We start from the raw sequence: 23297 nt of genomic DNA, 5'->3' as shown, positions 1-23297 counted from the left end.
AATACAAAGATATATTAATTATATATCTACATAAAATATTTAACATAACAAAAATTTAATGAAAGTAAAATTTAAGTCTCACACATACACGCACGCACGCACACACACGTTTCTGTTAAAATATATTGTACCTTAAGATTTATACTTATATTAATAATGACAAAAGGATTTATTCGACGAGATAAAGAATTTATAGATTTGTAGTCATATCGCGTAAATTTTGTTTATTCTTATCTACAAAGCATTATCTCGAATGCATCACATGTTATAACAATATAATCGACTTAGAAAATATATTTCAACCCTAAGATAACGGAAGGCAAGATAACTGCAGGCCACGATATTTTCGTAAATTAGCTTCAAATGTGTTCAAGATATATTATATAAGTATTTCAATCTTTTTCTTCTTTCTTTAGCTATTTGACGAAGACTATAATAAAAACTCTCTGACTGGAGAGTATTATGATAATATCATGTTCGAAGAGAGATGTGCGTCAATTGATTACCGAAGAACTTCACGTCCAATATTCCGCTTTTTACTGGCGTGCACTACAGGAACTGTTTTTTAAAGCGCATAAACGTGTAAAATAAATATTAAATAAAAATAATTATTTAATTTGAGTATCTATTATATACAAAATTACATATTTGCCACAAATATTATAAAATTAGATATTAAAGCTGGAAAACGAATGTATGTTCCCTTCAAATATGTATATAGACAAAAGTAACAATAAATTATCTTTATTTCAAAGTCGATATATTATTTCATTTTTCAAATTTCAACTTGAGTAAAAAATAATATCTCATGTAATTCAATTAATTAAAAAATTTATTATAATTTTAAAATTGATTGACTTAATTTAAAAATTGATTATAAATTAAATTTGTGTTAATATTAATATTTTGTGGCGATAAATTATGCTAAAGATAAGTTAATAAATCTACTGTAGTTAACTAGAAGAAAATTATCTAAGAATAATTATACATTGGCAAAACTTTTACAGTGGAAGGTCTGATTAAACCGCAATTTGGAGGGAACATAAATCTTTATGTTTTTTGGATATGCCCGTTTTACGCGGGAAGACTTATGCTCGGATTTAAAATCCAATTAAAAAATCTCTGGCATACAAAAATATACTCTGTAAAATCTAACAGATCTTTTTACAGCTACGGGACACTTGGCAAGCAAATGAAACAAGGCTATGGACGTAACATTAAAATGTTTCGGCGTCGTCACAGTCGCGCGTGTCGTGTCCGAACATCTCGCAGTTTTCACAGTATGGCCTTTCCACGGATTGCTTTTTCGAAGTTTTTACCGTTTTTTCGGCGGTCTCCGTGAAATCCTGGGCTTGTCGAGGACAGTCTTCCGTCTCGTGCAGATCGAACTGATCGCAAATATCACAGAACATACGGGGCGCCGCCGTTCGTTTGTCCAGCGTGCTTCGTGTGTAGTCCTCGGCCTCGTTCGCGGGGACGCCCATCTCGAGAACCTCGATCTTACACAGCAAATTGTCGTTCTTACGTTGCATGTCGACTATTATGGAATTTAAAAAGTCTATTTGACTCTTTGCGGTGTCGTTCTCTTCTTGCAGTTTCGCAACATCGATATCCCTTGCGACAATGTGCTGTTTCGTGTCGCCTGTCCCATCATACGTGTTCTTTAGGTTTTCATGCGACAACTTCAACTGATTCGTCGCCTCCATCCATTTCGCACTGACTTGCTTATTCTCTTTCTCTAACCGATTCAGCTCATCCAGAAGTCGCTTCTCTTCCACTTTGGCAACATTCAGCTTCTCTTGTAAGTTTTGCACGTTCTTGTTCACCTCTTTTTCTTTGTTCTCCATAATTTTCGCCAGATCTGCTGACTTCGTTTCCTGTTCTCTTAACTGTTTCTCAAGTGTGTTCACTGTGTGCTGTAGCTCATAGATTCGCTTATTCGCGCCGCTTAACTCATTCTGCTTCAACTTGATCTCCTCGTTTCGTGATTGTTGTTCCGCCTTGACTCTTTCCACTTGAGCATCTTCTAGAACCTTCACCTGCGCTTTCAATTTATATATAATAGTTTCTTTATCATCTAAATTGGTTTTGTGCTTATCGACAACATCTTGCATTAATCGCAACTTGTCCTCTAACTCTTTACTTTGTTTATTTATGTCTTCAATCTTCTTCTGCTCAGCTACAATTTCGGACTCTAACAAATTCCGCAGTTTCAACATTTCTTCCTCCTTGGAAGATTCTGATTTCTTTATCTTAACTTCTGCTTCTATTCGCAGTTTCTCTTTTTTATCTAACTCTTCGTGCAAATTCGATAACTGAGTCTCCAGTGACTTCGTTGAGTTCTCCAAAACAGTCTTGATCTCGGATAAATCATTTATTTTACTTTGGTTCTGTGTGATCACCTCTTGTGCGTTCTTCAGTTCATTGCTATTACGAATATTTTCTTCTTTCATGGAAGAGATTGTAGTATTCAATTCGGCTATTTGAACTTGCGATTTTTCCGCTTCCGCTCTCGTTTTTGATATTTCATCCATTTTGTTCTTAATCGTTCCTTCGGCGTCCTTCAATTTGTTTTTAAACTCTTCTATCGTACTTGTCATTGTACTTAAAGACGTTGTTAAATTTTTATCGGTAGTTGCTTTATCATTAACTAAGGTATCATACATTTTCCGTAATTCCGACAATTTATTTTCCGTTTCTTGAAGCTTCAAATCTTTCTCCTGAAGTAAATTCTCTAATTTTGAGGTTCCGTCCGATTCGGATTTCAATTTCTCTGTCAATTCTTCGATTGACCAACGATTCGCACTTTGATCGGCTTCTAGTTTGCTCTTACATTTTTGTAAATCTTTAATTTCATCACGCGAAATCGACAATTCGGACGACAAATCCGTAATTTTTTTCTGCAACAAGGATGTTTCTTCTTGGCAAAAATTTCGCTGGGTTTCGCATTCTTCACGAAGATTAACGATTTCTTCATCCTTCTTTGTCAATTGCTCCGTAAGGTTGGTGACTTGGTCAGACTTTTCCTTCAAATTTTTCTTTGCGCATTCACCTTCTTCTATCTTTAACGATAATTCACTCTTTTCTTGTTCATATCCGCGTATCTTTCCGACATAATCTGCATTTGATTTTTCAGTCTTGTCTATCTGTGATTCCAAGTTTGATTTCTCTAAACGTAGTTGCTCGACTAACGTTGTATTCTTGTTTAATTCCGTCTCAGTATTAGAGAGTTTTCCCTCTGTTTGTTTCAATGCAATTTCCGTTTGAAATATTTTCTCGCGAGCTTCATCCAATTCCTTTTCTTTCTTTCGTAAGTCATCGTTGTATCTCGACAGTTGTTCTGATGAATCGGCAGAAGTACTAATCGCGTTCGCTATATCGGATTCCTATAATTAAGTTTAAATCATTATAATCCAATCATTATAATCATCCATATCATTAAAATCATTATAATCCAATGGATTATTAACTATTTATTCTATACTAACCAGTTTTTCCTTCTGTAACGAGAGTTGCGATATTTTTTCTTCTGCCCTCGCAACTTGTCCATTTAATTTCTGCACATTTGATTCAAATACGCGAAGTTCGCTTTCCAAATTCGTTTTTGTTTGCTCAGATAATATGAGAGCGTCTTGCAATTCTAAAAAATTAAAACAAGCCATGTTATGTTTATGTTAACACATATGTAATTAATTTTTCAAACTTAAATCGAGAACTAAGCAAATTTCAAATCTACCTTTCACATTTTATCTTACCTGAAGTCTTCTCGAGAAGATTTTTAATCTCCTCATCTTTACTTGCTATAATTGCTTTTAAATCGGCGATATCTTTCTCCAGTTTAACGAGCATCAAGGCTTTTTGCGTAACATCTGCATTTATCTCGTCAATGTATTTGACTTGGTCATTAATTTGGGCCTCGAACCGTTTAGTTATTTCTTCTATTTGAGCCACAGTAGCATTTCGCAATTCCGCAAGTTCTTTGTCCTTTACTTTCAATACCTCGTTCAATTTGTTTAATCGTACAGTAGATTCCTCCTCCGAAGCGATTAAACTAGCTAAATCTTGCTCCTGGATTGATCACGTAGTGTGAAAATAACATTGCGAAATATTCGTGCGAAATAGAAAAAAGAATACTCTTACCAGTTTTTGCTTTTCATGAATAATCCTGACATTGTCGTCACTTTTAGACCTATAGTCCTGAATTTGTTTTGACAACACGCTATTGTTGTCTTCAGCCAATTTAAGTCTTGTATTTAACTCTGCAAAATATATGCAATAAAATCAATGAAACCTTAAATCGTAATTTATTTTCCAATGTTACATACTTTATTATAACATATTTTTATGAAAACATAAAATAATGTACATAATAAATTATATACTAGATTCTTATATAAAAAATATTTCATCTAAAGTTATTTTTATTGAATACCGATCGATACTCGTAAACAAGCAAAACAACCAAAAGATTAAATTTTTTAATTATTCAAATATATGTAAAATTTAATTTTTTTTATTTTCATATTTATGGCACGAACCTTCTAATTTTTGTAGAACACTAATCAATTCTTCATCCTTTTTTCTGCAGAGCTCTCGCTCAGCGGCCAATTCTGCCAATAATCTATCGGTCTCAGATACTTTTTGACCGAGTTGCTGCGAAACCTCCTCGATTTTTGTGTCCTTCGCTTGCAATTGTTGCTCAAAAGATTCCGAAAGTTCACGGATACGATTAACATTCTCAGCCTTCAAGCCCTCCAGAGCTGCATTCTGTTGCTCTAACAACTTTTTGGATTTGTTTTCCAGCTCCTCAGTTTTTATTTTGATCAACCGATCTTTCTCTTCGATAGTCTGTCGATATTCCGACAGCAGTGAGTCCTTTTCACTTTCACTCTCTTTCTTCATCATTTCGATTATCTCTTTTGATTTCCGCAACTCTTCGTTCAATGCATTCGTATTCCTCTCAAATTCTTGCTTCAGACTTTCCATCATTGTATCTTTGTCTTGCAAGTTTTGTTTGACAGCTCCCAATTCCTTTTCTAGACGATTCTCGGACTCTCTGTGGATTATGCTGTCTTGTTGCGTTTTACTCACTACGAGCTCTAGTTCCCTAATGCGTTCCACACATTCGCTCACCAGACCCGACTTTTCTTGTACTTCCTTCTCCAGACTGCTTTTGATCTCCTCCAAGCTCTGATTACGACTTTCCAGATCTGAAAGCCCATAAAGCCCATCAAGATAAAGGAGGGAAAAAACCACGTAAGATTTCAATTTAAAAAAATTTTATTTTATTTTTCATTAGAGCATTTTTTATTAGCAGAATTGATACACACACGTTAAAACTGTTATACACTAATCTAATCTGAATGTAAAAGTTAGATATCTCAATCGAAAAAATGCTCAATGTATATTTCATCAAATAGTACAAAAAATAAAATATATTAAAAATTTCAGTTTAACTCGTTTCTATATTTTTATCAAACATACATCTTTATATCGATTTGTATATAACCCTATCACGAATACCTTGAAACTGAGAATTTTGAGTGTTTGTTGTGGAACCGATCTCATTACGTAGTCGCGCCAATTCCTCTTCAGTCTCGAAAAGTTTTGTACTATCACGTTCCGTCTGAACGATGCGTTCTCGCCGCTCCGCCGCAAGTTCATCCTCGAGTTCTTTGATCCTGCTTTCATTTACAGTATTTATGACCTAGTATAACAAGGGTAACTGTTTAGTCTCTAAAGAAATACGAGATCATACAATGAATCTGTTTCGGATATTAACATACATTTATTATTTCCTCAATTACGAAAATTATAAAGCAATGATAATTTCCTTAATTACAAAAAATATAAAGTAGTTTATATCTTCCGTTTTAAAAAAGTGTTTTTTAAATTTTTGGAAAGAATCGCATTTTTTTTATACTTAAAAAATTCGTAATAAATTAATCAAAATTATCTTGTTTATTTTGGAAAAATTAAATTCGTTGTATAATTTTGTACAAAATTAAAATTAAAAAAACACAAACACGTGTAAAATAAAAACGGATTTGATTTAACTATTTTTGCATTTCAATGTATTATGTAAGTTTGTATAAATAAAATGACTTTTAATAAGAAGAAAAAGAGACACTGATCTTCCCTAGTAATCATAGAAATAATAAAGCCTATTAATACCCGAAAGCGTACATGTCCAAAAGTAAAAAGCATTTCATATGCAAAGCAGTCTGTCGAAATGAGAATGAAATAAATACTTTATCGCGTGGAGAAAAAGAAGAAAGAAATAAATCAACAACTTTACGCGTATGTGTACTCAATTCATAAGAAAACATATTATTCAATTTTGACATTCGTGCATACAAACTTATATCACAATCAAAGAAATATTTAAATAATATAAATAACTTAAAAAAAAAACAAATTAAATTAATACAGAGCATAGAATGATTACACAAATAAATAAATAAATAAATAATTAAACGTAATAACAAATAACAAATACATCACGCCTACATATTTTGTATCTTTGTGCATATAAAGCGTGTATAATTTGTGAAGCTCACATTACACAACAAAGCAAAGCGTGACCAAAGTTAATCATCGTTAATCTATATTTCTATATACAATTAAATCGCAAAAAACGAAACTATTTAATAATAATTTGTACAATTTCAAATTCAAAAGTGCTCAACGCGGAATTATCACGAGCGATTTTATCTTTCAAGTTAACGCGCAATTAATAAAGGATGATTAACGATGTCTAGGACGTCGTTACAGTGTATAATTTAATTTTGTTAGTATGACCGGCGCAAAATTAGTCAGCGATAGCGTTTCTTAGCGTTTTTTTTTTATTGCGCGTTCCACGTCAGTTGAATCTCTGATAGAATTGCGACGAAATGTAAAATGACATGGCTAGAGTGATGATTAGGCAAGCGGTGCCCAAATACTGCGTCAATCCTTCCACCGGTCCAAAACATTGGATACTCACTCTTTGCTCAGATCTCTCTTTCTGAAAATAAATGATAAGTTTGCCGGATTAACAGAAAAACTGAATGTGTTCTCTTCTCTTTTTATAAAAAAAATACCAGATCTTTCTTTCTTTTCTTTCTTTCGAAATTATTTAAGTAAAAATCGACAGAATTTGTAATCAGATTAATTTTTTCTAGTTAAAATTTTTATTTTCGCTGAATATAATTTTGATATTGGCGTCGATAAACCGTAATTAATTTATGTTATTAATTTTGAAATAAAATTTGGAACGGGATATTTTTTTTTGCATAGAATATTTTGATGCTAAAGTTGTTAGATTAATTCTCGAGCTTTTCGGAAAGTTGATGTAGCTAAGCACGTGTTTTAACGTACGTTTCCCGCCACCATTATCCCGCGTGCGTACCGAATCGCGCATTTACGCATTAAAGCGTGTGTACAATATTTCGAGTAGATATAGAAGATACCACCTAAAGTTTCCAAGTATTACAAATGAGATATTTATGATAATTATTATTATATAGAACGGAAGCATATTTGAACAAATCAGGATAATATAACAAAAATTGAAATATTATTCGTCTAAAATATCGCACGAAATTTTTTTTCACATCTTGAATCTATATATTCGTGAAAAAATATATCATTGCAATATCAGACATTTTCTGAAATATAATATATTGTATATATCTTATATAATATTATTAATCAAATGAAATTAAGTAAAAAAGGGGCAAATACTATTAATATTAAAATGTATAAAACATGAACAAAATAGTAGCATGAATGAATATACTTACTCGGGATTACGAATATATACATTTTCTTTTTCTTTTAATGAAGTACTTAGCATTTATTATGTCTGAGATAAGTTGTTATTATGTGCTTAAACTGTATAAAAATTACACTAATGTAAGTGTACGTACTTGTATGTCGTCTTTATTCACGGATTCCTCTTCGAAACGAAACAAAAGATCCTCGCACTTTCGTTTCTCATCTTCCAGTTGCATCGCCAACGCACTCTTTTCGCTGAGAAGCTTGGCGACAGTGAGCTCCGTTTCGCTGACCGTCTGCAGCATCTGCTCGCGACACTAAATATTGTTAATAATAAAAATGTCGAGGAAAAAAAAATAGTAGATGGGGCAGAGATATTTTAAAACTGAGACAAAAACTTTAGAATGTAAAGATTCAACATTGAGTTCAATTTATAATATTAATAAGGTGTTTCCATTGACATTACATAATCCCTGCAAACAGGGATAAAAGCACAAAAGTGGAAGCATCATAACTCTCATGTTTAGACATTTGTCCCTGTTTGAAAATTTATCCATTGCCATGATTTGGTTTTGATAAATATTTACCTTTTCATATTCTTGTTTGATCGAAAGCACCGATTGTTCCGCTTGGTCAGCTTGATTCGCCGCCTTGGTGACTCTTTCGCGTTCTAGGTCCCGTTCTTTTCGCAGGAATTCGATCTCTTGCTGCTTCTCTTTCAAAACCTCCTAAAAGTACGATCCGAATTCTAATTCAACATCACGATAACGCAGGAAATTTTAGAAGGAAGGATTTCAGGAAAGAAGAATCAAGAAAGAAGAATACGGCAATATTAGCACGCAATAAAGTAAAATAGCAATCAAGTTCATTTTTAATGATATTATTGTGATTGCAGTAAAATATAGATATTATCCACGGTAGAGAGTTATCGCAGAAAAAAACGTACAACTAAAATAATTTATTTTTCTATTTCTTACATTTTTGTAAAAGTTGTCGAGCAGGATGTTACAAAGCGAGATGCTTTTTCGTCTGCGTCATACAAATTATTACAAACTAGGAAAGCCAACGATATCAAGCAATTAATCTACATATCGATATATCTTTGTAAAAATTTATAGAAATGGGATGGAATAGAATGGAGATAAATAATTAAAGTAATTTCCTTGTTATTTTGTATAAGTTTAAAACGAGCAAAATAAGCAACAGTACGCACTGACTGGCTCTCTACTCGAGTTGAATATAAAGTTCCAATAAAAACGAGATGAATGTCGCTGATTGAAAATTCTCCAATCGATCGTTATTCGCATTGCATTCCGTATTATACAACAGCTTTGCCAAGATCACGCAATCATTGAATTTATAATTCAACGCGAGACAGCTACAGATATATAACGTTCTGAATCAAATGTAATTAGCAATATAAATCGACGATCGGTACTTTAGATCGCATTATCCGAGCAACAGAATTTGGCTCGATGATGCTGATCGTTGTTTCTTTGCCAACGTAGATATCGATCTGTGTTCAATTATACCGCGGGAAATCCTTAAAGTTGAATTAATCGAGCAACTGACAATGAGATAATCTCATGTGAAAAAGAATCCAAACGCATTTGTTAATTATTGTGTATGTATATAGATAAAGACGTAGGAGAGATACTCACCTAAAAGCCACAGGATATTACGAGGAAGGGAATACGTGGGATTTTATTAACATTATATACAGAGATCGCTATATATTATAAGTATCAACGAGGCGACGAGCGATAACAATAAATTAACGGCAAATAATAAATAAATAAAGTTGCAGTCGATAATCATTAATAATCGAATTTCGCTAATCAACTAAACGTCTCGCTAATTATCTTAATTAATATACATTCACAACGTAACGCGCTTGTTAATCTATGTCTACACATTCATTTTCTACAAGGTGTACAGACTATTGGAAACAGTCGATGGAAGAATCGCGAGATGATTTATCGACGATCGCTTCTAATTGACGAGAACAATTAATTAATGAGGAGTAATCAGTGTTACGGTCTCACCTGCAATGAACTTCGTGCAGGTGTCGACGTGCGCATGCCAGGCCTCTGGAATATCGGGATGTAACGGAAACACAAAAGAAAACAAAAAATAAAGATAAATCGTGCAATCTTGCAACTTTAAATTAACAATCAATGCACCAATCACAAAATCACGGGCTAACAATAAATTACAAAGTTTCGATTAAAGAGTCAGTGTTAAATAGAAAAAAAATAGGTTGCCTAAAAAGCGACAGGCAATCACTACAATTTAGGGCAGGATTAACTCTTAAGTAACTCCAGAAGGATTCGTTGCGAGAAGAGACTAAATTCATAATTCGTAAGGTAAATGTTTAGATATGTTGAATTAAAGGAATGAGAATTAAATCTTCAGTTTTTAAAAATCAAACAGAAATTTAAAATTCAAGGATTAAGAGTTTAAAGAGTTTTTTCATGCAAAAATGAGATTAAAAATTGGAAGACAGGATTCTATATAAGATTCACTTTATATATATATATATATATATATATATATATATATATATATATATATATATATACATATATATAACTATAACTTCCTATAATCATGATAAATAAAATCACTTTTGCATTAAGTGTTTCTCACAATTAAAATAAAATAAAATAATAACGTTTATAATTTTCGCGCACATTGTATTTTTTCGCAAACGTAATCATTTGTAGTTTCTTTAGTGTAATAAAAAAATGTCATCGCTCCGAATCCTTCATTTGAAAATAACATCATTTACCATCAACTTCCCGTAAAGAATCACAGTCATAGTCGAGCTTTTCGCTCGTATCTTAAAGAAGAAGACTTAAGGGTCAATTGCCCAGCATCAACAAGAATTACAATAATACGTTCTACGGCTAAACTAATAAATAGGGAGCCAGCAATATTAGCGGCGAGCTGCGAGATATAGCTGCACATCCTGTCATCCCATCATTCCGGCATGGTGAACCTTACCCTCGCTGTGGATCCGCTCGCGGTGCTCATTCTCGTGCTGGCAACGCTCGAGGCGAGGCTGGAAGCGAGCGATTCGCGGGAACCGCTCTTCTTCTGGAGGCTGGCATTGAGGGCGGCACCGCTCGGTTTGTGTACCACGCATAAGGAAGGCCTCTTGTTGTACGGCGACCTGCTGACCTTGTGCACGGGCGCAAACAGGCCGTACTTGGGCGAGCACTCGAAGTATCTGGATCAACGGGTGGGTTAGTTCCTCGGGATCTCTTAGAAACGTGAGTCTAAGTGTAAAGGGTTTTCATGCGAAATATGCCCCGCAAATTTTTAAGAATGTTATGATGTCATTCATCAAACATTAATCGTGAGAATTATTAATCAAAGGAGAAAACTTTGAAGTTTCCGATATCATTGAACATCATCAGAAATAAAAATTCCCTTCTTTCTTATCGAAAAATTAAAAATGAAAATCTTTAACAGTATTTTGAGAACCTAATGTCAAATATTGTAAATTAATGACTGGTATTTAGGCTCGTTTTTATAATGTATGATCATTTATAGGTTAAATAGAAAGTCATCAATGAAATTCATTCATGAATTTCTTAGTAATCTTAAAATCCTTAAGTAACCATACATTATAAAAACAGACCTTCATCGTATATTTTAAGGACCTGAATTTTACACCATTTCGACAGAGAAAGATTAAATTCATTAATAATGTTTTAAAATGCAGTATAAACTGAAAAATGAGAAAAGGACTTTTTAACAAGTCATACTTAAATGGAGTGATACGCTCTTAATGTAAAAAGCGTAATGATTTTCTGGGAGTGGTTGAGAGCTTCAGGATTGCTTTAAATAATTGAAAATATGAGACAAGGTTGATACTCTTTTTTTTCTTTTTTTTTTTTGCATCAAGGTGCTACCGAAGTTCAATGGAAAGAATGCACACCTTTTATCATTGACGGAGCCGTCATTCTTGCCGATTGGCTCGTCCAGTTCCACGCCGCACCATTCACCCGCAGCGAATTCCGTAGAGCCATGATATCTGAGAACGCCGGTTTTGCTGCCTTGGCTTGACGACACTATCACCCTGTCACCTATCCTCAGCTCGCCCTTATGCGTCGTAGACGACAAACTTGTCGTCGATGTATCTGCATTCACATTTTCAGCGATGCGCGATCATTATTATACATCATTTACACCGGTTAAGAAACCATGAGTGGAGTTGGGTCTATTCTATTAAAATTACACTATATGTTTTTCTACTCGATGACGAAGTTAGATTGTTGCTAAATTCTTATCTATATGAGAGTCAAATTACCTTTCTTTCTCCTTTGTTAAGTTCTATTAGAGCTAAATCTACATTTATATTTTTATAAATACATATATTCCTCCCTATATTCATATTTTTTATTATATTTTCCTTTTTTCTCTTTTTTTTATAAATCTATTATATTTTTTTCAGTTAAATGACTTCTATGACTTTCTACAAGATAAAATATTCCCTTTTATTGTACACACATTAAGGAAAATCGGTTACTTACTATTACTGTCTATTTTATAAGAGATGACGAGAATAAATAATTTCCTACGCGCGAGTATGTCATTTTGTTTATTCAATGTATTTTCAACTATACTAGACTTATTACTCTTGAGATTAGGTATATAACTTTTTTACTATCTCTAAAAATATTAAATTGCTCCGTGACTTTTATAAATGCGAACATTTGCAGATAACGTTTGTTCGATGTATTTTCTACCGATAAGCGCACATTATTTACGAAATTAAATTATTATTACAAAAATTAAATTAAAAAATCTTAAATTACGTAACATGTCACTGCATGCTAACGCGACTAAATTATTTCCGTGCTACATGCTGACTGAAAAATTAAATTACATCAAATCGTGCTTACTTTCCACAATACAAAGCATTTAAGCACTATTGTATTGTTGTAATTAAAATAATGCAAATTTAAAATAATAATTTGTGCTTTTTAAGCCTCTAGGTACGACATAGCATCAACTACGATTAACTCTTTCGCTTCACTTTTTCTATTACTTAATTTCTATAAATTTCATTAAATAGTATGTTATATAATTCTATGCAATAGATATAATCATCATACCTATTTTTTTAGACAAAATATTTCCTATCGTAGTTATCATCCAAACAGGAATTCTCAACAAAAGTATTTAAATATTATAAGATATTACTGAATTATGTAAATCCAATGACACATAATCTGCTTAAAAAGGAATAAATATCCAGTTTTAAAAAAGATTCAATACTATAGAATAAAATTATTTCATTCGATATATTGAAACGTTAAATACTTTTTCTCACAGCGAGGGAGGCGAAAGGGTTAAAGGACTAAAAAACTAAAATCTGTAGCCGGCGTTTGGCGTGCGTTCAAGTGTGCAGCGCTAATTAGAAGTCTATGGGCGTGGCGAGTATCTCTTGTAGCGATCCTTACTCAATGACGACGACATGGATTTGCTGACAAAGCCCCTGGTACTGTCGGGCGGTGTCGTTGGCGTTGTGATCATACTCGTCTGATGATCGCTCAATGGCAACCTGGTGAGTCTGGTGAGTCTCGAAAAGATTCCTCTCTTCGGCTCGCACTGAAAGTACCGGCTACCCGCCACTGAACCGTCGTTCTTTCCTGAAGTTCAAGGTTCGGGAACTTTAAGTTCATCTATTCTCATTCTGTCTCTGAATTCCACCGATTTATCACTCTTATCATTGTTGATCAAAAACTTTCTTTCATTTGCGATTATAATATAATAGAACTTTATATATAATAAAATTTCAGTTAAGTATAGTATTTGTACAATTTTGATTGATTAAGAAAACAATTTACAAATATGATGTTTTGAATTTGAGAATTGGTTTACGTTTCTTCAAAATTGATTTTTGAATTTTTATAAGTCATATGATTGGCTAAGATCGTTATATACGATGCTCCTCACCAATGGGATCGTCCAGGACGACTCCTGCCCAGTCTCCGGGGGCAAATTTTGTCTCGCCGATATAAGCGATTGTGCCTGGCTTCGTGCCGCCAACCCATACTCGGTCACCAATTTTAAAGCTGTCTGTGTCTTCGGTTAGGACAACACTGGTATCTACGCGGGATCAAAGAGAATTCTCTTTGAAATATCGACTATTGACAACACTAAATTACGATTTTAAATGTCCAAAAAAAAATTCAAGATAAACAAATTGCAAATCACTAATCTAATAAAATTAACGATTCGATATTGGGCTATAAATATAAAATGTTCAACAACTTGCAATCTGAATTTTTAATAGACTCTAAAATGTTTCTGAAATGGATCTTCCACTTAACCGAATTTATTCAACCATCTATAATCATCGAATAATTAGCGATTAAAGATAAGATTCAATTTTAAAAGAATTTTAGCTTTGATTATTACCAATTAATTAAAAGTCAATATTTTAACAATGTTAAAAAAATTTCATAAATAATTGCTGTAAATAGCTTCCTTTAAAATATTTAAATTATTTGCTAAGTTACAAAAAGTTTACTCTAACTTGATTTTAGATATTCAATAAGAAAAAATATTCAATTAATTTTGGAATATCTTTAACATTACATCAAGATATGTAACGCATTAACTATAATTCATATTATTGCAAATTATATTAAATATGCACATATAAATTATATTAAGTATGCACATATAAAATATAACGTACTACATACATATAACTATTCCACAATAATAATAATATAAATATGATATAACACAAAGCAAAAGCACTATTAATATAAAAATATACGGATATAATACACATTATTACAGACCAATAATATTTACAAACTTACACAGATATGCTCACGAAAATTTACACATATCCCTTATTGTGAAAACTATCCAATTTTGTATTTCACTAAAGTCAAATTTAGAAGACACAAATACATTAAAACATATACGGTTTATTTTAAAAAATCTAAAACATCCTAAATCTCAAACTAATACGAATATCAACTAACAAATGGTATAAATATCAAGTTTTATTAGTTCTGCAAAAATAAATTTTCATTAATCATGAAAGATCATTCGCTGTTTCTTTCGAACAATTTACGATCTTCGAGTGGATTTCAAGAAAAGCATCATTAAATACGGCTTACCTGACCCTCTTCGCAAGCTAGCCTCGTTTATTTGACGGCCGTGCGATTCCCAGAGAGGCTCCATCTGATCTGCCATTGTCATGCAAAATAATGCAAATCATAGCAAAAACGAAAAACAAAAAGGGAAAAATGGAGCATACCTCGGTACAGAAAACATTTCACTTTGCCGTAGTCGAGATTGCATCATTTAAATTTTTTCCAATCAGTTTAATTGGCAATTATCATGTTAATGATGATTTGTGTTTTACGTGCAAGCTAATACATTTCAACGATAACGGAATATTATAAATTTATATACTAACTAATTAAAAATTAATATGAATACAATACATATGTATAATTAATTTTAATATAAATACAATTAATATCTCTGATCATTTCAATCTAATAATTCCTTATCATTTAATATGTTTTAATATGTTTTACTTTACGTAATTTGTATTTGTTTTTTCAAGGCCAATTTGTGTGTGCGTTGTGTGTGAGCCGTTAATAAATCTGGGAACACATAATGACGTTGGCGCGAAGTTGCAAAGTTAATTAAAAATGTGCTAAGTTAATTACTAATTATTATGAAGCGACGTTAAAGAGGAACAACGAGAGGTGATTCGGCGCGAATCAGATCAGGGCTTGGTCCTACAATTATCGTTGTAATAATCGGCATCGGAAGTTGATCACAATTGAGTCAAGACAGAGACTTATGTAAACGAATCATTAATGGCGAGTCAGGGAGTGTCCAAATGACGCCGATAAGATCTGGCAATTTCTAGTGCAATATATGCAGTCATGCGAGATATTTTTTAATGGAACGATCGTTTAATCGTATCATGTTATTTTAATAAATTAGAAAGAAAAGGAACGCCTACTTATCTCTCAATAATCATAATAAATTACGTCGCTTCTATGTTTCAGCTATTCCTATATTTTTTATTTACGAATAATTTGTATTTCGAATATTTATCATTTTCATAAACTTGTATTTCAAATTATTATTATTTCGATAAATTCATGAAGTTCCTCTAACTTCCGCGGTGTTAGTTTCTGATTTCACGGATTCCATGTATATAAGAACCTTGCAACAGCATCACAAAGCTCATCATTCACCTCGCCGATGTCCCTGCGGCGTGAAAAAAACTCCGCAAAAGGAGTCACTGGTATGTCCGGGTATCGTGGCGATTCGCGATTTAATTAATTACTTATGGAAAAGCGCGTGGGCGCGTGCCTTGTCGTAGTAGGTCGGTCGCGTGGGTCGGAGCCTCTGTTCGACGAGATGAAATCGCGATTACGCGGTCGCAACCACCGCCACTGTGGCCGAGAGAAGCATTATGGTATCCCGACGATTTTATCGCCATACAATCTGCATTTAATGCGCCTTTTTACGCGCACATTGCGTCGCTCTCAATGACGCGCGAATGACTGTCCGCGATCGGCTGATCGACGGTGCCCTGATCTCGAAATGTCAGAATTAAAAAAGATACAGCCAAACGGGAACGTTTCGATCTTCATTTTTATCTCTCAATCTCATTAAAATTAATTTATTAAAATTTTTTAATAAAATTGACATTAAAATAATTAAAAAATAATGTGAATATAAAAATTTGGCTCCAAAGAATATAAATAGCAGCAATGTAAATGCTTATAAGAGCCTACCAACTTACTAAAGATGACCCAAAATTGTAAGTTAAAATGTTTACTGCCTTTTAATGCACATTTAATAAAACTATATAAACACAGTGTTTAGTGTAGGTAGGTGTTTGTATGAATACAATGTTAAAAGACAAAAGCTAATAAAAACGAAAGAATATACTTAAACTTTGTGTGTGAACTTTAATTTAAAAATTTCGAAAAAAGTATTTCTATTATTAAAGTTCGATCCAAAATATTTAGATACGTTGCACTGGAAATTGGCATTAATTGAAGTTCTAATTAAAAGTGGACAAATTAGAATTTTCTGGAATTGAATCTATCATAATTCTAGATGGATTCTAATTGATACGATCAGCATCTTCTGATTTATCCATTTTCAACCTGCAGAAATTTTTCTCAGTATGCGTATAATAATATATGCGAAACCTTGTGGTATACGATTATTAGAGCCATACGCGACATGCGCGATCACACGATGTCTGATGACAGAATACACTGTACTTTTTGATTCAAGCGTGTTGATCATAATTAATACACCGACGTGATCTGACGCGTAATCGTGGCGCCATGATTCGTTCGCGAGTGTCGGCGAATTATGCATCTCACATGATTAATTACTTTTACATCAATTCTGACACATATCTTGCATTATCCTTTTTTTAATATCATAAAACATTACTAATTAATTATGTAAATTCTATTTAATAAATACAATTGTTAAAAAAATAATAGACTTCAAAAAAATATTACTAATCGAATTATCTCATAGATTATTAAAAATAAAAATCTCCCGCAAAATTATTTATTCGCAAATATATTTCTACATTAAACTGTTGATATCGTTTTTCTTATTATTAGTTTGAAATTCCGTAAAAAATCTTGCTATATTCTTTTATAACATTAAAAGAAAGCATGAACGTATAGTTGTATTATATATATAAAAATCTTTTAATTTTACAAAATTATCCCCAAAAAATTATCTTTCAAAATTTCTAATTTAATTTTTTTTTCACAACTTTTGTTTTAAATTAGTATTCTTGGATTCCTAAATGTCTTGATGTCACATATTTTATCGTATTCCTAATTTAATTTTTCGGAAAGTATAAAAATCAAATGTGTTTGAACTTCTAGTTGAACTTCTAACGAACCAGCCGGGTATATTACCGAATTACCGTAACCCATCGATTATCCCACGTTTACGTTTTGCAGGGTTAATAGGGTGTCAAGTACCCCGATCACTCAATACGACACGGCTACAAGAATGGCTATATAGAGGCTGCTATTGGATATACGGGCACTTTGATCTCTCATGCGTAACAACACGTAAACAAGGTTAATAGCTAGTAGAGAGAGGTATCTTTATATCTGTTACATATAATTCGTCTCGCATTATAATAAGATTATGACGTGGCGAACGTGATTAAGCAGTAAACGTTATCCCGATGACAACATTCAGTGATATTTTTATCTGTCCAACTGCAAAACATTGTGCAAATAAACATAATCTAATTGGAAAAAAAATATAATTCCATATTATATACATTCACGGATAGAACAGGTGAAACGAGCGTGTAATGTATAACGCGTTATATACAGTACGTACTACCATTCTCATAGATACCGTACACGTGCCCACGTTTTTCATATTTACCGAAGACTAATAGGACTTTCGTCAGACCGCGGAATTCGAATGGATGGCCTTAAAACCGGCTTCAATAACGTACAAACAGGCAAACAGTATAAAAGCAGCCCGAAACGAACGTATCCCCGTATTCGTGCTCATAAACCGTTTATCTCTCCATATTTAGCCGATGGTGTCACAGTTACTTCAGAACACCATACCGACGATGATTGCGTCAGTGCGAGGCGCCGCCGCTACCACAGAAATCCTTTACTTTTCCGTTGCCTTCGCGATTATAATTGAATCCTTGTCGAAAAAAAAATCATTAGCTAATCAAACGCGAGCGATTGGAAAATCGGTAACGCCGCTGTCACACAAATCGCATAATTGATAAAATATCCAGTAATTATAAAGCTTAATAATGCTTTAAAGTACTTCGAACTGTAATCGATTATAATAAAAGAGTCATCCTTTTGTTTCGATGTTGCGTTTTGTTATAATAATATTTCATAGAAGAATCTATGATTGAGTCTTTTTTCTAAAATTTATATTATTTTTACAAATTATTCTAAAAATATATTTACAGCTGACAATCCATTTGAATTATTTAAATAAGTTTTTTCTTATACACTCGATTAGGTCATTCATGTCCTATACGCATTTCTTTTCTTTGAAATACTGGGAACACCTGACCAAATAATGGTCTTTATTCTTTCCTTTTTTTTTTAATACGTTATTTTACGAATACTTTCTAAAAATGTTGAAGCACATGTAAGAGTCATACTAATATTTTTATAATTTTGTAAGTGATGAAAATTAATTCGAAATATGAACAACTCATTATGTGCAGTATACGTAAAGGACCGAAAATTGTATTTTCATCATATATTATTACTAAAATCGATATTCACAGTCAATTATATTTATATTTAAGATTATTTTAAGTACAGTTTTAAAATATTGTAACACCGATCACAGAATCAAATTGATTTTCTAAAATATTGCTTACGTTGGTTTTGAGATAAGAACTGATTCTGAGGAACCAGTTTATAAAAGTTAAATTATATTCCTCATTAATTTGTTAATTTTACAAAACTACACGTAATTTTAACTGTTTAACATTCAAAGCGTTCTTTTTTCATTTAAAATTTTAGTAATTACTGACAATTCGGCTGCATATTCTTTTCACGAGATCTTGCGATAACGTGAAACGAAAAGTAAAAGTCTTGAATCTTCTGATCGAATTGCGAAACTGGAAACAATTGATCGATCCCGAGAATTAAAATGAGAAGGAAAAGAAAACAGATTAAAAAATCGGAGAAAAGAGAAGGATTCTCGCGGGGAGAAAAGACGAAACGTCCGGGATGAAATCGCGGGCGCGAGATCAACACCGACTTGCATAATCGCAATGCGTCAGCCGACGACGTGCGATTGTGCAGCGAAGGCAATTCAATAGCATTGCACCAATAAGGCAAGATACGTGCCCTGGATGCGACCAGAGGCGATCGCGAAAACGCACCTCGCCCGTTATGCATCGTCAAGAGGCGCGCCGAGATCTGCGCGGTAGAAAAATAATAAAGCGACACATCTGTTTTCCACAGTCTTATATTCGCTTGCACTCTGCGTATTTAAGAGAATAAAGTTATTATATAAAATAAAAATGAAAAATATTTGAGAAAAAAAGGATAGAGAAAAAGAATAAAAAAATTAATACCAAAAAAACAAATTCTCGAACTTGAGAAATAAAGAAGAAAATGAGAATTCAGGTTTTAGATTGAAAAAACAAGGAAAAATTGTAAACTGATGTCAAAATGTAATTATACGTATACAGACTTACTTATGATGCGTGGAAAAATCGATCGATCGTGTGATTGAAGAAAAAATTATTACGTAAAAGTTAGTATACAGATGAAAAAGCAATGATATATAGCGACGATAAATTTGTTTTATTATAATTACTATCAAGCGTTTATTGTCATGTATGAAAAATATTTAATTCCATTTGACATCTGGCAGCGATATAACCCTGCTATCTGTTTAAATTTACTATTACATCATTTATTGTGTTAATATAACTAAAAAGTTCTAAAAAATAACAAATAAAAAAAATCTTAGAAAAAAAGATCTTAAATTATCAAACGAAGTTATTAAATACTCGAGAAAAAGTTTTGAAGTAAAATATCAGTAAGAGAAAATAAATTATACACACATTTTGGATGAAATAGATTAATAGACCAACCAAAATTTAAAGATTTACAATTAATTAATTAAAATATTTAAAAACATTAAATACTTATAACGTTAAAATATTATTTCTATTTGCTTTAATTTCCGAGTTATCTGTCAATTATTCTCTGCGGCGAACAATGTTCTTACTCGGTTCATTTACTTTCATTTTTTTAAAGAGTAACTTATCGTTTAAAAATATGTCCTTCAAAAACGAATAAAAAATATGAACCACTTTCGATTAATCGCGATAAGTCAAGTTGATCAGCTTTCACGAATGTAGAACAGCGACATTTATAAATCACAATAAACTGAGTAATAATTAATGTGTAAGATTAAATAAAATGTAATTAAAAAAATGTAAAATGTTACAAAATGTAAAAGTAAAAAAAATAATTATTATCATATCAAATCAAGTGACTGATCACTAAGCAGTTAGCTTCATAGTGTCTTCAACTCGACAATCAGACTCACCGCAATTTCGGCACAAAGCAAAGAAAAATGTTTGTCTCTGTTCTTCTTTTAAGGAGACAGAAAAAGTACACACTACTCGTGCGACTCACCATTAATTCTCAAGAATTTCTTGTGAAAAATATTTACCAATTTTTCTCTCTCTCTTTCTCTCTCTCTCTCTCTCTCTCTCTTTCACAAAGGATGCGTCGTCGCGAACGGCCGAAGAACGACTCGTGCGAGCAACTTGCGGACTCGCGTTCACGCTCGTTCACGACCGACTTGTGGGCGTGCACGGTGTTTCCAGTGTGCCGGGACGAATTAACGAGACACTCGCGGTATATCGGTATATGTTCGAGTCGTAACAACGTTCGTAATAATGTAGTACTCTCGTCAAAACATACTCCATATAAACACTTTTATAGCATGAGTAATTAGCATTACGAAAACATTGACAATGTAAATAAAGGTTTATTTATAGTTTCATATATCATTTAAATTGTGTGTGTGTGTGTGTGTGTGTGTGTGTGTGTGTATGTCTATTAATTTCTATTATACTGAAAAAAATGTTCTGGTTGTACTAACAAGAAATACAAACAAGATAGACAAATGCTGATCATATGAATTCTAATTATCATAATTGAATTTCTGGTTATATCTCGATTTCTAGAATGTTTGATACATTTAATTATATCTGATTACTATATCTTTTTCGTTAAATCTACGATAATTCCTATTAGTGCAACAAATGCATAATTGTGTGTATATATATGAGACAAACGATAATGAATCTCTCTTTCCTTCGAGTACCTATGTATAATAAAATAATCACGAAGAGAAAAGATATTTTTGTAAAAATTTTTCCTATCTGTTGGTGTTCTCTGAATTAAAATCATAATTAAAGAAGACTGAAAAAGGAGGTTGTTAAGATGAAGCTGCTTTCGGCCAAAATAAAAAATTCTGAGATATAAACTACATACACAACAAACTACATACTATAGTAAAGGGCTACTCTATTTAAGTAACTCTTTAATATGATACATAATCTGTATCTCAGAACTTATTCATTTTGGTCAAAGAATAGCAAACTTAACATTCTCCTTTTTGAGATACTCTGTTATTATCTTATATAGGTAAGAAATAGTGTTATAAAAAAACGGGTATATACATTTATTAATATATAATCTATTTTTCTACTTAACATGAGATATTGTTAGATACATCTTTTTACATATCACTATCAATGTCAGATATATATACATATATATATTTATATATCCATTTAGTATAAAAATGGGTAACAGATACAACATATGATCAAACAATAGAAAATACATTATGCATGCAATAAAAAAGAACTGCACACAGTTTTATTAAAGACTCACTGGTCGTTGGTCTCATTGGAGAAGGTGGGATCGCTGGTCTAGGAGGCATGGTGGAGCAAGGCCGGCCTATTTTTGACGGCGGTCTTAATCCTGATGGTTTTGGCTCTGTCATGCTCTATATATTCACTATATTACACTGCACTACAACAAAAAATTATGCATTGTTAGTAAAAAAAAATGATACATTTATAAAAATCATGAAAAATATCAAATAAGAAATTCATTTGATAAAAATAGAGGTATTAACAAAAAAGGAAATGACATCTGGAATATATAGATGTAACTAAATTAAATTTCTTTTATTAGTAGATACTTTATTAGTATTTTTTACATTCAATTTGCACTTTGAACTAGATAGATAAAAATGCTGATACAGTAATCTTTAAGTTAAAGTAAAGTCAAACTTGGATAAACTTTGATAAGAATAATTGGAAGCATTGATTGTGGCTGCTTTCCTTTTAAGAAAAACAAAATGTTCTATTCTTTTTATTCACTAAATGCCAAGAAGGACAGAATAACATTTATATCGACTGTATCTTCGAAAAGAAAAATAGTCTAAATTAAATGTCTGAGTTTTGTGAAGTTAACCAACGATCTGAAAAATTATGATTTCTCAAACTGAGACCGTGTCATCGTCAATTTCTTAAGTTCCTATGAGTAAGATTGCAAAAGTTGCGTGACCGATCGCGAATATTCACCAATACATGCCAGTATTCACGAATATACGCGAGTACTAATACTGTCAGATCAACGAGTGACAACAACACGTATCTTCTTCAGAAGTGAGAGGAACTCGAGACTCGAGTTTGACGAGTGTGAGAGTTAACCTCAAAAGTGCACGACAAGTTTTTATCCGTGTACAAAACACAAAATAGGAAAATCGCGGTCTCACCTGAGCGAAATGCTGTTCGGGATGATCCTTGAGGTCGACAGCTAACGCATTTTACACACGACAATCGCAAGAACTGCAATATACGAGCGCAACGTGAAAATCACCCTACCACACTTACGGAAATGAATGACAACTACACAACTACCTCGCATTCCGCAGTCGCAGTC

General features: G+C 32.5%; 1 protein-coding gene across 6 annotated transcripts; it reads right to left on the bottom strand.

The window, feature by feature from the left end:
* Positions 1-895: 895 nt before the first annotated feature.
* CLIP-190 (Cytoplasmic linker protein 190) lies at positions 896-23245 on the bottom strand. Of its 6 annotated transcripts, none has more exons than XM_018542432.1 (16): positions 23131-23245; positions 22239-22379; positions 14913-14981; positions 13729-13881; positions 13233-13421; positions 11705-11906; positions 10765-10990; positions 9804-9848; positions 8346-8486; positions 7911-8075; positions 5524-5707; positions 4539-5210; positions 4141-4259; positions 3756-4068; positions 3489-3640; positions 896-3386 (listed from the first exon to the last, which is right to left on the bottom strand). In XM_018542432.1, the coding sequence occupies exons 2-16, from the start codon at positions 22348-22350 to the stop codon at positions 1218-1220; spliced, it is 4911 nt and encodes a 1636-aa protein (XP_018397934.1). In that variant the 5' UTR covers positions 22351-22379; positions 23131-23245; the 3' UTR covers positions 896-1217. The 6 variants fall into 6 exon arrangements, with proteins under 6 accessions (XP_018397934.1, XP_018397949.1, XP_018397942.1 ...); XM_018542447.1 differs by having other exon boundaries at positions 7911-8063; XM_018542440.1 differs by having other exon boundaries at positions 22239-22374.
* Positions 23246-23297: the final 52 nt, after the last annotated feature.

This window comes from Cyphomyrmex costatus, unplaced genomic scaffold (genome assembly GCF_001594065.2).
Source record: "Cyphomyrmex costatus isolate MS0001 unplaced genomic scaffold, Ccosl1.0 scaffold11, whole genome shotgun sequence".
Classification (NCBI taxonomy): Eukaryota; Metazoa; Arthropoda; class Insecta; order Hymenoptera; family Formicidae; genus Cyphomyrmex; species Cyphomyrmex costatus.
The sequence above is the reverse complement of the archived record's forward strand: the minus strand, read 5'-3'. Positions and strand labels throughout refer to the sequence as shown.

What these genes read in the sequence shown, in the direction of transcription:
- CLIP-190 (XM_018542432.1), bottom strand. Translation starts at nt 22,350, where the DNA reads ATGACAGAGCCAAAACCATCAGGATTAAGACCGCCGTCAAAAATAGGC. An exon ending in CGTCCTGGACGATCCCATTG is followed by an intron (nt 13,422 to 13,728) that starts GTGAGGAGCATC and finishes CTTGAACTTCAG; the next exon opens with GAAAGAACGACGGTTCAGTG. An exon ending in GGCTCCGTCAATGATAAAAG is followed by an intron (nt 10,991 to 11,704) that starts GTGTGCATTCTT and finishes CCGTTGATCCAG; the next exon opens with ATACTTCGAGTGCTCGCCCA.